The 17697-nt window shown below is 36.9% G+C and overlaps 1 protein-coding gene and 1 long non-coding RNA gene across 3 annotated transcripts; both read left to right on the forward strand.

The window, feature by feature from the left end:
- Positions 1-799: 799 nt before the first annotated feature.
- Positions 800-7903, forward strand: LOC117290346 (low-density lipoprotein receptor-related protein 6-like). Its single transcript, XM_033771730.1, has 4 exons — positions 800-862; positions 2788-2894; positions 4223-4459; positions 7731-7903. The coding sequence occupies exons 2-4, from the start codon at positions 2819-2821 to the stop codon at positions 7901-7903; spliced, it is 486 nt and encodes a 161-aa protein (XP_033627621.1). The 5' UTR covers positions 800-862; positions 2788-2818.
- Positions 7904-9293: 1390 nt separating this feature from the next.
- Positions 9294-13517, forward strand: LOC117296168. Of its 2 annotated transcripts, none has more exons than XR_004519721.1 (3): positions 9294-9378; positions 10935-11066; positions 12821-13517. It is a non-coding gene; the product is annotated as an uncharacterized LOC117296168 (long non-coding RNA). The 2 variants fall into 2 exon arrangements; XR_004519720.1 differs by having other exon boundaries at positions 10935-11024.
- Positions 13518-17697: the final 4180 nt, after the last annotated feature.

Here is a 17697-nt window from a genome sequence, read left to right on the forward strand (position 1 = left end):
TTTTCCACACAGTTTAAAAGGTTAAGTCAAGTTTTAACAGTAACCGCACAATGGATGATGTTAAAAGGAAAGTCCCCCATTTGCAGCTGCGATTGCGAAAATGTCGCTCAGATATTTTTGTTATTATTCTTGACAGCAGGTACCGATCAACTCGGTCCCAAGCCAACTCGGTCCCAGTCAACTCGTCCCAAGTCAACTCAGTCCCAGTTAACTCGGTCCCAAGTCAACTCGGTACCAGTCAACTCGGTCATTATTAATGTTAAATGAGAGCCATACAAAAAAAGCAATACTCCGTTGAAAGCAAAAAATTTTTGAACTCATTGTTTTTCAGTTGAAATTCATTCACCCAACACAACTGTGAAACAAACGATACCCCGGAGATCGGTGCACACTCATCTCGTTTAATGTATAAATTCAAAGGACATTAGTTATTTTGTTTCCAATTCAAAGAACTTTCCTTCAACCACGTAGAGTACGGTCAACCATGACTTGGGACCGAGTTGACTTGGAACCGAGTAGACTTTGGACCGAGTTGACTTGGGACCGAGTTGAATTGTTGAATTGGGACCGAGTAGACTTGGGACAGAGTCGACTTGGGACCGAGTAGACTTTGGACCAATTGACTTGGGACCAAATTGAATTGGGACCGAGTTGACTTGGGACCGAGTAATCGACTTGGGACCGAGTTGACTTTGGACCGAGTTGACTGGGACCGAGTTGACTTGGGACCGAGTTGACTCTTGACAACATACAAGCCTACCCGAACTGCTCACTAATTACATAAGGAAGTGCGGAAAGTCAGTGAGAGTTTAGTTACGGGTGTGAAGCTTGATAGATTTGGAGATCAACGGAGCAAAACTCGGTAATGATCACATTTCTTTTCTTGTCATAACTATTCTGAAAAACTAACAAATGTGAGTTTGAAACTTACAAATCGGCTGTTAAAACTGTCAGGTTAAAACTCTTTGATACATTTGATTTTTGGAACGATTGTTTTAATCCAATACAAGTGTAGATGCACACAATACATCTGTGTGAAAGTTTACTATAAGTAGTTTAATAATGGTAGCGATATTTTTATTTATTTATTGCGGAGCGAATAATATGTTCACACAGGAAAAGTTATCCCTAAATGGAATCCACAAAAGTATTTGTCCCTAATCGCTGTATACTTTCAAGCGAAATGCCTCTCCAAGTGCATTAAAATTATCAAAAGCCGTTGTACTTCCTACCACGTAAGTTTTTATTGCCATTATTTTCCATACTTAAGTGATAATATTCGCAGGACAGCAATTGTACTTGCTTAATTGCTTAATTTAAGCCTGGTTGTAAAATGTAGCAATGTTTGACACGATTTTAAAAGAGAACTTGGACAGTAGAAAAAAAAAATTGTCTTTCCACGTGAGGTATATTTATTAACATTTAGCAATCATGCTACAATTTAGCAAGGGACCCTTGCTAATTTTCTCTCCTGTGAAAGGTGCTTCAGGTGAACATTCTTGTCGACTGGCGACTGAATTATACACAAGAAAACAATTATTTCAGTGCGACAAAGCCCTGAACTGCTTCGTCATTTCACGGTCTTGAACATCCTACGAACGAAATTTACATGCTAATATGGTTCAACATTATCACAATTTGCTCTGAGAAAAAAAACAATGTAGTAAACCGTGATATGGCTAGTAGACTTGAATTTCATTAAGCTGATTTGACATCAGAGGCCCCTCTTAAAACATGTACATGGTTTAAGGTGCCTCGGTCAAATACTAGTTGACAGTTTGGGGTTGATTAAAGAGCCAATAAAGGATGATCTCAATAAATTATGTCAACTATTACCTTTTTATGACCAAATAGACATCGTAGATACCGGTTAATAACCATTTTACTCAAAAGATTTGCATTTAGTAATAAATAACTCGAGTAAAAATTGCACCCGGCCGCACGGCTTTTTCAGCCGAGAGTCAAAAACGGCTAATGACCCTGGACGCCAGTGACGATTATCCCCCGTTGGTTTTGAACACAGTTCTCCAGCTTTGGCATTTTCACACCAAATAGCCGCCACTGACGTCACGATTGTCGCGCGGGCTTGTTTGACCCCACTTTTTTCAGAAATTTGGCGTGGACCGTTCTGGGAAAAAATCAACACTTTTACCAAATGTTTAACGTGAGGTAAGAGACTCGTTACTGCAGCTGTTAGAAAACTGTAGTATCTAAACATTTGCCGGCAGTAAAATCACTTTATGCAATCCACCCTATACATAAACTGGAAAACCTGTAGAATTCTTGGGATCGAATGGCCATCTGGGTCACGAGAAAACAGTGAAGAACCGATTACACATTTTGCATGACATTGATGCAAACAAAATCATGAATAAAACGCTCACTGAGCGATAAACTCCAAAAGCGAGAAATATTTCAAGGGATGTTTTCTTCTATCATCATCATTAGACCGTGCAAGTTTGACGTAAATTTGTGATCTTCACGATTTTGTTTCTGACCAATTCTGTAACGTTCCTTGAAATGCAGTATCACACATACGTTTACGGTACCAACACAGGAAGTGGCAGCCAAGGGATCACACTATAGACCTTTATCATGGTGCAGCCATCTTGAATTTCCCCATTTAAACCAAACCGAGGCTGGAAGAACAAAATAGTCTGGTTTCTATTTGCAAAATGATTATAAGCATTTATTTTTGTTACTCGAAACAAGGAGCATGACCAAGATATCTTAGGGGATGCAGCTGGTGTGTTTACAAATAACGATTGAGGACACGTTTTTTTTTAGACTCAGGTAAAGACTCAGGTAAAGCTTCATCATGAAACACAACAAAGGAATGCTGTTCTGTGTCATTGTGTGCTTGCTCTACCCTGGTATCAGACTGGTTGATGCAGGTAACTAATGTTCCAATAAATTATTGTATAAAATATGCGATGTGGAAGAATGTTTCACCAAGATTAATCAATATCTTTGTTGTTTCAAAGGCAAAGACTAAACCTCATGGTCTTTGGAACCATTTGATTGTTTGATCTTTTGTGTTGTAGATTACAAAATGTGAAATGTAGATTAATGTAGTGTACAGTGAAGCTAACACTTAAAAAATTCATTTCAAATAAGTTTAGATTTACACAATTAATATAATACTGACAAGTGTCATTTCAAATACTTGCATTTTGGTCGCATACTTTTGTTTAGATGTTGTAGAAAATTCGGAGCGATCATGTCCACGCAAGAGGAATAGTCCCTACAGAAAAACATATTCTGAGAAGCGTACAGCGGTAACGCTTCTCGAATTCAAATATAAGTGCATAACAACTGGGGCACATACCCACACTACTTTGAAGTAAAATTTGGTTCTTTTTATAATTAATTTTTTACAAAGATGCTGTAGGACAAATTCTAACCAAATGGTTTACTATTGCCATCAATTTTAAAGGCCCTGGACACTATTAATAATTACTCAAAATAATTTTGTTAGCATAACAGCATACTTGGTAACAAGCAATGGGGAGCTGTTGATAGTATAAAACATTTTGAGAAACGTCTTTCTCTGAAGTAACGTAGTTTTCGAGAAAGAAGTCATTTTCCACTAAAATACTTGAATTTTATTTCGAGACCTCATAAGAATTTAGGTCTCGAAATCAAGCATCTGAAAGCACACAACTTCGTCTGACAGGGGTGTTTTTCTGGCATTATTATCTCGCAACTTCAACGACCAATTGAATTCAAAATTTCACAGGTTTGTTATTTTATGCATATGTTGAGATACACCAAGTGGGAAGACTGGTCTTTGACAATTACCAATAGTGTCCAGTGTCTTTAAAGGAACACGTCAAATGCATATGGTTAGAAAGATGTTGTAAAAGTAGAATACAATGATCCACACAAACATGCCTCAAAATTACATGGTTTTCCTTTTACATCGTCGGATAACACGGTCCGCCATTTATGGGAGTCAAATTTTTGACTCCCATAAATGGCCGACCGTGTTAGTTCGCAGTAAGTAAAAGGAAAATCACGCTATTTCGAGGCAAATTTGTGTGGATCATTGTATTCTACTTTTAAAACATCTTTCAACCATGAGCATTTTATAACAAACGGATACAAATGCTTTTTTATAGACCAACTCGTCCGATCCAAGGCAACGTGTTCCTTTAAGAGCGAGAGGTTTGGGTTGTACATTGGCCAATCATGTGTTTTTTTTTTTACCGAACATTATCAGATGCCTTTTTGCTGGTTGCGGACAGTGTAAATGGGACTATTTCAAAGGGTAGCATTTCTCTAAGTCTGGCTGATTTAACTCCACTACCCTTCATCGATGTCGTCTGCCCAGTGGCCGTGGATTTTGACCCGATTGATCAGATGGTTTACTGGACTGATAGTGGGCCCCCATCTCCGAAAATCTCCAAAGCACGTATAGATGGCAGTGGTCAAACGCTCCTTGTTAGTGAACTGTTTGGTAGGTCGTACTTAATCTTGATTTATTTTGTTAGAAAGTTAATTTTTTTTATTTTATTTGTATTTATTGGTATTTATTTTCGACAAAATGACCAGCAGCATAAGCCGAAATGGCCAAAGTACTTTCGACTATCATTATTTTCAGGTTGTGTAAGTTCAGTATGAACTCTATGGATATTTTGTTGTGTGTCCTACAAAAAGTACCCAAAACCCTTAAGGAGAGCTGGACTATAAATTAGATGCCTTAAAGCGATAGTTTCGACTTTCACAACAAGTCACTTCAATTCACATTTCACAATTCACAACTCACGTCATTGGTCTTAAAGACACTGGATGTCAAAGACCAGTCTTCTCACTTGGTGTATCTCAACATGTGCATAAAATAACAAACCTGTGAAAATTTGAGCTCAATTGGTAGTCGAAGTTGCGAGATAATAATGCAAGAAAAAACACCCTTGTCACACGAAGTTGTGTGCGTTAAGATGCTTGATTTCGAGACCTCAAATTATAAATCTGAGGTCTCGAAATCCAATTCATGGAAAATGACTTCTTCCTCGAAAACTACGTCACTTCAGAGGGAGCCGTTTCTCACAATGATTTATACTACCAACCTCTCCCCTTTACTCGTTACCAAGTAAGGTTTTATGCTAATAATTATTTTGAGTAATTACCAATAGTGTCCGATGCCTTTAAGTTTAATGAATATCTGTTAAAGACAGTGGATACTATTGGTAATTGTCAAAGACCAGTCTTCTCACTTGCTGTGTCTCAACATATGTATAAAATAACAAACCTGTGAAAATTTGAGTTCACTCGGTCATCAAAGTTGGGAGATAATAATGAAAGAAAAAACACCCTTGTAACACGAAGTTATGTGCTTTACTATGCTTGATTTCGAGACCTCAAATTCTAAACTTGAGGTCTCGAAATCAAATTCGTGGAAAATTACTTCTTTCTCGAAAACTACTCCACTTCAGAGTGAGCTGTTTATCAATATGTTGTATACTATCAACCTCTCTCCATTACTCGTTACCAATTGAGGTTTTATGCTAATAATTATTTGGAGTAATTACCAATAGTGTAATGGCAAGTTCATGGCCTGAATCTGACACATACACCTTTACAAATCTAACAACAACCCTTGCCGTGCGTGGGTGTGTCGTCACATTAGGCCCATAATAAAAAGTACCAAACGCACAATGCTCCAAAAATACACTTTTTATTACACTTTGGGTATTTCCAACTTGAACTACCTATGACAACATGGCGGTTTGGTGTGTAAATCCCCTCCTATTGCTGTAGTTATTGCTATTATTGTTGTTTTTGTTTGTGCTTTCTTGATTGTTTCTTTGTTCGTTTGTTTGCTATATGTTTGTATGGGCTGGGGTAAAAGATGGGAACAGTTGGGGATTACCCTCTTCCACGCAGGACGAAAAAAAAAAAAAAAAAAATCCAAAACAAGATGCGCCTTAGATTTTGGGTGAACACATCAAATGGGGTTTATGTTCATGTGTGGCCATTGGACCTATCCAAACTGTTATACCGGCTGAATCATAAAACCCGCTATCATTGGACGGAGGCTATTATTTTAAGAACAAAAAAAACCTTGGACAAATAATGTCCATTTCTAATTGTAATTTCTAATCTCCCTATTGACCTTTACAATAGTGAAAGAATGGGAATGATTGATAAAGGCGTTCCAGGGCTATGCTTATTTCAATCGGATGACACAAAAACATTTATGTCCATGCAACTAAATTTGAATGATATGATTGTGCGGTACCATAATAGCCCGAGCCCTAAATGTAGCCCGGACCTAAATGTAGCCCCAAACATGCCCTAAATGTAGCCCGGACCTAAATGTAGCCCCAAACATGTACCTAAATGTCGCCCGGACCTAAATGTAGCCCCAAACATGTACCTAAATGTCGCCCGGACCTAAATGTAGCCCCAAACAAGTAACTAAATTACGCCCGTTAGGTCAGGCTACATTTAGGGCTCGGGCTACATTATGGTGCCGCACATAAATTATAATTCATTAAAGGAGAGCATGTAACAATGTCTTTCTCTACTCTATTGTTTTTCAAGTGGCCCTGAAAGGGGCCGTTGAGTTTCGTTAGTTCATTAAATAACCATTAGGGTTATTGTTGGCTCTGAAAAGAGCCGTTTGGTTTTGTTGTACATGTCATGTAAGATCAAATCCACTGAGTGTAGTGTGTTTCATCTACCTGGCCTCCTTAAAGATTAACACATCTCTGCGCTCTTGATTTCAAATTAAGTTGGGACAAAAATGCGTTTCTGCCATTCGATTGAAACAAGCATATCCCTGGAACACCCTTATCAGTCATCTCAATTCTTTCACCATTGTGTGAAGGTAAATCCATGACCTACTTCGAAATGGGCATTATTTGTTCAAGATTGTTCTTGTTCTTAAAATAATAGCTCCCATCCAATGATTGCAGATTTTGACGGTTTTGTTTGTGTTTTTTTTCCCGACAAGCCTTTGTTTTTGTTCGGATTCTTATTTTACAAATCATTTAACTTCACTCACATGCATTCAAAATGAACCATTTCCCCAAACCCACACGAATTAGGGCTCTTGTGAAACTGTCAAGTTCAGTTTTCGTGCACACATGATCTCGTTTTTCTCACTTAGATTTGTTTCAGTCATTCTACATCATTTATAAGCATTCAAGGCTGCACTTGGACTATTATTAAGTTGAATTGTGATTACCTATTTACACTTGTTTGCACTGAATGGTTGACCAACTCTTTATTAAACCTGATTAGTGTATGCTAAAATATTTGAATATGAGAAAGACTTCAGACCTGCAGCCTTTCTAAGGCATCTGAAAGCATTCAAATTTGTGTACGAGAGTGTTATTTCTTTCATTATTTTCATGCAACTTCGATGGCCAACTGAGACCAAATTTCCACAGGTTATTTTAATTTTATGCATATGTTGGGATGAGAAAGACCAAGTTGGAGCGAATACTGGTCTTTAACAATGACCAAACGTGTCCAGTGCCTTGATATATTGTTCTCTGTGTATGATTTATTGCTCTGCTTGGGCGATGTTGTTGTGTATGTTTTTGTTGTTGTTGGGGCGATGTTCAGCCTCGCTACCATGGGCAGCGCGCCGTATCGATACCTCTTGTCACTTGAGCAAGGCAAAAAAAAAAAGGGGGAAAAAATGGCGCGGAGAGATCGATCACCCCTGGGAACGAGGTTAGGTGATGTTGTTTTGTGTATGTGTTTGTTTTTGTTTCCAGAACCAGTCGGATTGGCGCTTGATAATGTTGCAAGGATGGTGTATTGGACAGACGAAGTGGGTCACATTGCACGGATCCCCATGGATGGCTCAGGTACAAAAGAAGTTATCGTCGAAGACATCTCCTGCCCATCGAGAGTCTGGGTGAGTGGAGATAGTGATCTTTGGACGTAAACAAGGCACTGTACACGTTTGGTAATTACTCAAAATATTTATTAGCATAAAATCTTACTTGGTAACGAGCAACGGAGAGCTGTTGATAGTATAAAACATTGTGAGAAACGACTCCCTCTGAAGTAACAGATTGTTTTTGAGAAACTAATTTCTCTGGCCAGAAGCCTTTTATTCCTATCTGAAAGCATACTATTTTGTACAACAAGGGTATTTTTTCTATTGTCAGTATTTCTTGCAACTTCAATGACCAATTGAGTCCAAATTTTCACAGGCTTGTTATTTTATTCATATGTTAGGATACACCATGTGAGAATACTGGTCTTTGACAATTACCAAACGTGTTCAGTGTCTTTACCAAGTCGACGGTCATTTGTATAATAACAAGGTGTTATAATTTGTTTTCTTAAAAAAATATGATGTGCAATAATCACATGATCCTTACACTTAACCGAAACCGGAAGTGTATTATAAACGAAATGTTTTATTTATTTATTTATTTATTTATTTATGGTTAAAATATTGGAATATTAGTCATTTTGACCCATTAATGGGTAAAAGTAAAACAGATTTCGGGTCATACTGACCCTTTATTGAGGCAGCCCCATGAGGACCCGGGTCAATTCTGACCCGGAAGTTTTTAGAGTGCAGACGAACAGTTCAAATAAAAAAACATTAACTTCACTGTTCCCTCGAACCCGCACGTGTTTCGTACACACTGCTGCAAATCGACCGACGGTGAGGACGACCAATGTGATGTACACCGGTGTGGCGGTTTCAACTTTCCGCTGTGTTCAGTTTTCCGAATGACCAAATACGGTAGCATTACGTCATGCGATGCCTGCGCACAGCAAGCGAAAGTAGTCCGTTTTTAGTGCCGTATTGAGTCATCCATTACCCTCCGGTAGCTGTCATGGCGGCGTCCACGAGTCGCTAGCGGCAAACGCGTGGATCTTATGAGTTGTTTTTTATGTAAGCAGAGTGTGACCTGCCTAAAGTTGTACCCATGAATACATGTAAAGATGGGGCAAGAGATTATGTGACTACACAGAAAAGAATCGTAATATAAACAATTTGGGGGTCACTGCTGAGAGAACTACAGTACTCGCCAGGGTACTCGCGGCGGTATCTGACAGGTCACCCGGAAAACTGAACACGCCGGAAAGCTAAAACCGTTTGAGCAACGTGTCGAAATTTCCGGCTACGTCACTCGGAAAACTGAACACGGCGGAAGTCTGAAACCGCCACACCGGTGTACATCAATTTTCATGTTACCTGACCCCCGAGCAATGTAACATGCTTTGTGTTATACCACGTGATTGGTTCTCGACCAATAACACTTCACAATTTGTTACTGAGGTAAAACAATGCGTTTTGTCTCTGCTCCCTGCAGGAGACATTGTCATCATCTGCGTGACAGTAGGAGCGGTGGCGATAACGCTGATAGGTGCCGTCTCCATCGGCATTGCAATAAAATGGTTAGTATTGAGAAGAGGTTTAAAGTCACTGGACACTTTTGGTAATTGTCAAAGACCAGTCTTCTCACTTGGTGCATCTCAACATATGAACAAAATAACAAATCTGTGAAATTTGAACTCAATTGATTGTCATCGAAGTTCCGAGATAACAATTGAAGATAAAACACCTATGTCACACGAAGTTGTGTGCTTTCAGATGCTTGATTTCGGGACCTCGAAATCTAATTCTGAGGTATCGAATTTAAATTCGTCGAAGATAACTTCTTTCTTAATATTAACGTTACTTCAGAGGGAGCCGTTTTCTACATAGTGGATCTCAAAATATGCACAAAATAACAAACTCAATTGGTGTCGAAGTTGCGAGATAATAATGGAAGACAAACACCCTTGTCACACAAAGTTGTGTGCTTTCAGGTGCTCGATTTCGGGACCTCAAAATTTTATTCTAAAGGTCTCCAAATCAAATTCAAATTCTAGTGGTAAATTACTTCTTTCTCGAAAACTACGTTACTTCAGAGGAAGCCGTTTCTCGCAAAGTTTTATACTATCAACATCTCTCCATTGTTTGTCACCAAGTAGGTTTTTATGCAAACGATTATTGAGTAATTACCAGTAGTATCTAGTGCCTTTTAAGTTGTACAATTTTTACTGTGGTTAGAATGAAAATGAAGAGTTGCAGCTTCTTGGTTGTATCGAAAAGGGGTTTTCAGTTGTGCATGTTTTACTGCGGTGAAAATGATAATAAGCTTGGTTTTTGTAAAGGAGATTGCCTACCTTTTCCCACACGATTTTGTTTCACTGGTTCTCTTGTGTTTCCCTTTCATTTCTGCACACTCTATTATTGCTTTTCCTTTTCAACTATTATTAGGTGTATAGTATAACTTTTTCCATATCGACTCTTCAGTTGATATGTCTTTTAGACTGGAATATGTTTCATAAAAAGGTACTTTGTAAAAGTGACAAAGTAACCGATTTGTTTGCATTCTGGAAGTGAACAAGAAGAGTTGCTTAAAGCCATTGGACCCTTTCGGTACAGAACAAAAAAATAAAAGTTCACAGATTTACAAATAATTTACAGGGTTTACAGAAGGTAATGGTGAAAGACTTCTCTTGAAATATTAGTCCATGAAATGCTTTACTTTTTGAGAAAACAATAAAACAATATAAATTCTCGTGAGCGAGAATTACGGATTTATTTTAAACACGCGCGGAAACAAGAGTGGGTTTTCCCGTTATTTTCTCCCGACTCCGATGACCGATTGGGCCTAAATTTTAACAGGTATGTTATTCTATATATACACGAAGTGTGGGACTTGGACAATACTGTTTACCGAAAGTGTATAATGGCTTTAATAACTAAGTCCATCTGAGAAAAAAACAAGGATGACAGAAAATGCGACTACTCAGACGTAAAGAATGGAAAGTTATCTGGTAAGTCTGCTGCCACCTAGCGTTTCATGGTTTCCGATGCTTGCAAGGTACCAGAAAACATTTATGGTCGACCAAAGCTGACTGACAGAAAATTTTAACTTATTAATTACTCACTCTTTCCTCAGGAGGACAAACCGAAATCGACGAGAGCATCTTGGCCATCCAGAAGTTAACCCCGCTTATCAGGCCTACGGTGAACGTCATGACAATAATGAGTAAATGGCCACTTTTAGTCATTATGTTAACTGCTCCAAAAAGTAAGGAAGCTTTTTTTAGTCCAGTATATTTGTTATTAATTAATACTCTCCTCTCTTTGTATATAGTATATATCAATGCAAAGCTGAACTGTTCCTCGTTAAAACGATACCACAATTGCAATGATTACATGGTGCTGGACTTGACCACGTTTATGAGTCACAAATTAAATAATAATAAATATACTGGATTGAAAAAAGTTTCCTTATTTTTTGTGAGCAGTTTGTTTGAAGTATGTTCCAGTAACGATTTCGTGTTTTTTTCAAGGTGGTAATTTTTATGTATCTCATAATTGATGAAGAGTGATTGTAAAAGTTAGGTACCCTATTATAAAGTTTCTCGACCTCCTCTACCTCCTAAAGGCACCGGACACATTTCATAATTGTCAAAGACCAGTATTCTCACTAGGTGTATCTCATCATTATACACAAAATAACAAACGTGTGAAAAGTTGAACTCAATTTGTCGTCGAAGTTGCGAGATAATAATTGAAGAAAAAAACACCCTTGTCGCACGAAGTTGTGTGCTTTCAGATGCTTGATTCCGGGACCTCAAAATCTAGTTCTGAGGTCTCGAAATCAAATTCGTGAAAAATTACTTCTCTCTCGAAAACTGTGTAACTTCAGAGGGAGCCGTGTCTCGCAATGTATCTCATGTGTGTAGGGTTGCATCTCACTCCCTCTGGCGGATTGGTAAATTAAGGAAATGTTTAGACCAATCTAGTACTGAAAAACTTATACATGCCTTTGTCACTTCCCGGTTAGATTATTGCAATAGCTTATACTTTGGTTTATACAATTATCAAGTTCAGAAATTACAACATATGCAGAATGCTGCAGCCCGTCTTGTAATTTGGAAACGGTTTGTTGATAGCCGTTCAGATATGACACCAATTCTTTTTGATTTACACTGGCTTCCATTCAAAGTTCGTGTTGAGTATAAATAATCGTCTGTGTTATTTTAATACTTATTCATAACGGTAAATCGGCCCCTCGCTATCTGTCAGAACTAATTTAAATTTATGTTTATCATATTCGTACTAGAAGTTGTGTTGGTGTCAAACTTAATTGTTCGTTAGTTGACCTAAAGCCTAGCAAATCTTATGGGGATCGGGTTTTTTTTTTATGTATGCTCCCACCCTTTGGAATAATTTACCCATTCATTTGAGGATTATCACCAACTTTGATATTTTTAAAACCCATCTCAAAACATTTCTTTTTAAAAGACATTATCTTTGACTTTTTACATTTTTTTGTCATTGCCTTTTCTGTGGTGTTTAATATTGTTGATTGTCTCGTATTGGTGTTTGTCATTGTTTGTTTTTGTTGTTCTTATTGTACAATGTAATTTTGTTGTATTTTGCTTACTCTTTTTAGCTTTATGTATAAAATATGTAAAATACTGTTTGAGATTTGAGATTTTTTTATGTTCATTCATTCATTCATAATTGGTTTATTATTTTAAAAACAAATTCCCATGGCGACCGGAGGTCGAATTACAGGAAAATATACAGAGATTAAAAAATAAGAAAAAACACACTATTTCACATTATTTAAGAAATAATTGATTAAGGAGAGACAAATATTTACAAATATGTTAAAAATAAATTATTATTATTATTATTATTAATGTTTTATACTATCAACAGCTCCCCATTACTCATTACCAATTAAGATTTTATGATAGTAATTATTTTGAGTAATTACCAATAGTGTTCACTGCCTTTAACCCAACTCTAATTGATTGTCCCTACCAGGAGGATAAACCCAAATCGTGCAGAGTTACAACAGGGGCAGCCTGACCCTCAAGAGTTTGATCCACGTTACCAGGACCTTGAGTGGTATAACAGACAGTGATTCGGCCAACAACCGCCCCATCAGTTCAAACAACAATGTGGATGCAAACCCTTAAACAGAGGAAAGGTACACAGAGAAACTTTGACAACAGTTAAGTCTGCCATCAGTTCATAATGAAGCCATGCATTTAAATAAATCCCGGGTCGGAGTTGACCCTGAATCCCGGAGCCAGAGACGTACCATTTCTGGGTTAGACTGACAGTACACGGTGGGACTTTGACCCAGATTGCTCGCAGTTTGACCCATTTGGAAGTAACTATTACCAAGATTCTAGTTTGACCTATTTCAAAGTAACATTGACACAGATTCCGGGACAAACTGACCCCTAAAAGGGTCAGGCCAATGCGACCCGGATCTGGATCAATTCCGACCCAGGACTTTTTAGACAAAAAAAACAATGCGTTTACTATGAAATTACGTAACAATCAGCCTAATTGCACCTTGGTACTTTTGTTTCCAGTCGACAACAGTTCGACTATAATATTCGATTAAATAAGCAAAATATAATATGCAGCAGCCGATTTTACGAAACGCTAGGATTAATCCTAGTTCGAGTTAGGACGAGTAACCCGTCCTAACTTGGGATGGTTCAATGCGTCCCACGTATTTGGATACGGAACTGAACCCGTCCTAAGTCAGATTAATCCTAAGTTAGGAAGAGATTGGTAAAATCAACGGCAGCTGGGTTTACGTTTAGTTAGTCACTTTTGTAATAGCATTAAAAAACAATAAAAAACAAAAGTAAGCAGCGGCAGGTTTAGATAGTAGGCCCTATCATTTCAATTCGAAGTAAGGCGTTTATGAAAAAATATATATCAGCTTTTATTGTCAGATATAATAACGTTACTCAGTTTGTGTATTCAATTTACGAGTTACTCTTCCAGTTATTCTTCTTAACCACTCAAGATTTTCGGCGAGATCAAAAAGACGCCAGCCCCTCTTTAAATGAAACTTTCCCATTTTGTAATGTCTTATCTACATTTAAATGATTAAAACAATTGAACGAATTCAAAAACTGATTTTACTTTACTTTTTAGTGACTTATTTTTTAATTGTTCAAATACAAATGGGGCACTTATAAGGCATGAAATAATAATTTTAAGTATATTCCAGATTAATGTTTAATCAAGTGATATTACTATGTAACTAAAAAATATGTTATAATTGTATATTATATGCGTTGTGGGACAAATTGAGCGCACTGAGACAAATTTTCAGTATTTTTATACTCAGGGGTTCAAAAGTGTATACACATGTGAAGAAAGATAGAATAGTTTTTGGTCTGGGTTTTTGACACGGGATATTTTGTTATTGTTTACTATTACTGTTTTTATATAATATTTCTGTGGGTTTATTGAAACAATGTTTTTTTGTAAGCCCATTAGCTAAATCGCTGCATAAATTATAATTTTTAAAACAATAAAATGTATACATAAAAAAACTACTTTATAAACGGGTTTGCAAAAAAAAAAAAAAAAATACCGACGTCCAAGTAAAAACACATAAATCATAGTACATATTAAAGGGTGTATGTAACTTTTGTAGGACAAAAAACACAATGTCCACAGATTTACACTAAACTTACACAGTTTGAAGATAATGATAGTAGAAAGCTTCCCTGGAAATATTACGTGCTGAGGTGCTGTAGTTTTAGGGAAATGAGTAAAACCATATTGAAAATAACTTTCGTCTCATTATTTTAATCATTTACAAACGTATTTTCATAACATTGATTTACTCATTTCTCAAAAACTACAGCACCTCAGTAAGTAATATTTGAAGGGAAGCTTTCCACTATCATTATCTTCAAACCCTGTAAGTTTAATGTAAATAATATATGGACATTTTTAAAAGTTACCCAAATCCTTTAAAGGTAAGGTACTCCGTTTGGTAATTACTCAAAGCAAATATTAACCTTTAAACTGACTTGGTAACGAGCATTGGAGAGCTGTTGATAGTATTAAACATTGTGGGAAACAACTCCCTCTGACAATAATGTAGTTTTTGAGAAAGAGGTAATTTCTCACTAAAATATTAAAAGGCTTCTAGCAGAAGTATTTTATTCCTATCCTGAAAGGACACAAATTCGTCCAACTTCGATGACTGATTGAGCCCAAATTTTCACAGGCTTGTTATTTTATGCGTATGATGGGATACACCAAGTGAGAACACTGGTGTTTGACAATTATCAAACGTGTACAGTGCCTTTAAAGATAACCTTCAAAATACTAACAAAGTCGGGCATCGGACTACTTTTGCATCGGTCTGTCAAGTTAAGCACTTAATTTTAGCCTAATTGTGTAGAACCCAAATTATTGACTCCACTGTCCGAGTTAATAAACATGGTTAAATTTGGGTTTATCTACAATATGTAGTGTATAATACTTGTTTCAGTTGTCACTTTTGATAATATAAAGGAAGTTATAAAACAGGCTTGATATATTTTGGTCCTTGAAAAAAAATGTAAGAAAATAACATGGAGCACAAGGTTAAACCTACACCGATAGTGCACGCTCTAATGGAATTTTCAGACTAGTAATCTCAATTTCTTTGTGTATTTTCCTTTGGACCCACAAATTGGAACTCAAACTATACAGTAGAATAAATCATGTCAAAATAAATTGTACACGATAATAACAATATTTGTAATAATAGCTGTAATAATTGTACACGGTAAATTGTAATCCGGGTGATTTAACCATTATCATTTAATTAAATAATGTTTTCTATGAATAAGCAAAGAGAGAAATAAACCAACCGACTGGGTTATAACCTACTATAAAGAGATAATCATATAGCTTTGCGTCCCTATGGTGAGTCATATTTTTCATAGACAAAATTATAACAAACTATTTTGAAATATTGACTGCTTTGATTAGGCGTGCAGAAACGCTTTTGTATAATTATTGCCAATGACCAGTATCCTCACTTGATGTGTCCAAACATTTACAAATTAAAAAAACTTGTGAAAAATGGGTTAAATATTGGTCATCGAAGTTGCAGGGAAAAACCACAACACTGGTTGAATACAAACAGCCTTGTTGCCTAGATTTGTGTGCATTCCGACGCCAGAGAAAGGCATTCACTAATGGCCATACTATCATAAATAAAAACAGCCCACAAACTTCCGATACTCGACTCCGATTCATCACAACATCTCTTTTCCATAACTGCATTATCAAATTGGCAAGAACTTCTCTTCAAACAATACAATAAGCTTACTAGGTGGCTATTCGTCAAGCATTAAACAATACCAAAAGACTTGTCTTCAAAATTAAAATACTCAGTTGTCATGAATTTCGATTCAAAATACGATGCTAAATTGCCTTGAACAAAATACATCAAAACACAGGATTCGAACTGCCTCTAGCTACCGGGCAATCTCGGTAATCTAGTTGGTGAGACATTGCTCTAGAATTGCAAGGGTCGTGGGTTCGAAATCACACCCGAGTAATTTGTGGTATTTTTCCACAGGACTCGGGGAAAGTACTGAGCATACAGAACAAACACATGTCGGTGTATGGGTAAACAAAACAAACAACAAATATTCAAGAAACTGTTTCTACATACAGCTTTTCTCCATACTGTAGCTGTCACCCGCCACTCTGCCTGAATTGAAGTTTCACCATAAAAATGGCGCTGCACACAGCAAACAATTTATATTTCCACACAGTTAAAGCACACTCTAAGGCTATAGGGCCTTCTGGCCCCTTTTGAGAGCCTTCTTTGTCGGCATCCATTGCAATCACACATTTGAACAGCCGACAAAGCGGGAAAAGGACATCTTGCCTCAATGGTGTCTCATGTGGTGATCTGCCTCGACTGCCCAAAACTACCCCTCTGATAAAACCCTGCTTCACTATCAAAACTTAACCCCATCAGAATAAACTTGCATGAGTATACACATCCTTGCTATAATAGAACTCATACAACTGTGACTGATAGACCCTATTGTAGTTCACATTCCAAATGTCTATTATGTGATTCAGCTGAGGAACAAAGCATAAACTATGTTGACCTATAGCTGACCAGTATTCCAAACTACTCCTAGTAGGCTACTGGTAGAATTGCAGATATTTATAGTAAATTACAATAATAAACAAATAAATCATGACAAACAACCATGGAACCTAAAGGTAGACTTTAGGTACAGATACCAAGTAAATACCAGTGTCATGCAAGTACGACTACATGTACTTTGCTTTAATAGGCAGTAGACGGGGGTACATCAGATTAAAGGCACTGAACACGCTTGGTAATTGTAAAAAAAAAAAAAAAAAAAAAATATCACTTGTCTTGGTTTATCCCAATATATGCATAAACATTATCTGTGAAAATATGGGCCCAATTGGCCATTCAAGTTGGTAGAATAATGAAAGAAAAAACATTGTTGCACAACTTTGTGTGCGTCCAGCTGCCTATTTTAAAAAGTGTTTCTTTATGCTTTCAGAAACATAAAGTATTTTATTATTCGAGTCAAATTACCTCTTTCTCAAAAACTACGTTACTTCAGAGGGAGCCGTTTCTCACAATGTTTATACTATCAACAGCTCTCCATTGCTTGTTACCAAGTAGGTTTTTGTGCTAAAAAACATTTTGAGCAATTACCAATAGCTTCCAGTGCGTTTAAACCTTTGTTTAAAAAGTTATCACTTCTCAATTGGTAAATTAACCACAAAACTCTCAATTGAATATTTATTGAGTCAATCTTTGCAGCACAATAAACAAATGTATAAAGAACTACACGGCCGATATTTAAACCCTTTTTCAGTTATAG

This window comes from Asterias rubens, chromosome 1 (genome assembly GCF_902459465.1).
Source record: "Asterias rubens chromosome 1, eAstRub1.3, whole genome shotgun sequence".
Classification (NCBI taxonomy): Eukaryota; Metazoa; Echinodermata; class Asteroidea; order Forcipulatida; family Asteriidae; genus Asterias; species Asterias rubens.

Coding starts and splice junctions, on each gene's coding strand:
- LOC117290346 (XM_033771730.1), top strand. CDS start 2,819: ATGAAACACAACAAAGGAATGCTGTTCTGTGTCATTGTGTGCTTGCTC. Junction 2,895..4,222: donor TATCAGACTGGTTGATGCAG/GTAACTAATGTT, acceptor GAACATTATCAG/ATGCCTTTTTGCTGGTTGCG. Junction 4,460..7,730: donor CCTTGTTAGTGAACTGTTTG/GTAGGTCGTACT, acceptor TTTTGTTTCCAG/AACCAGTCGGATTGGCGCTT.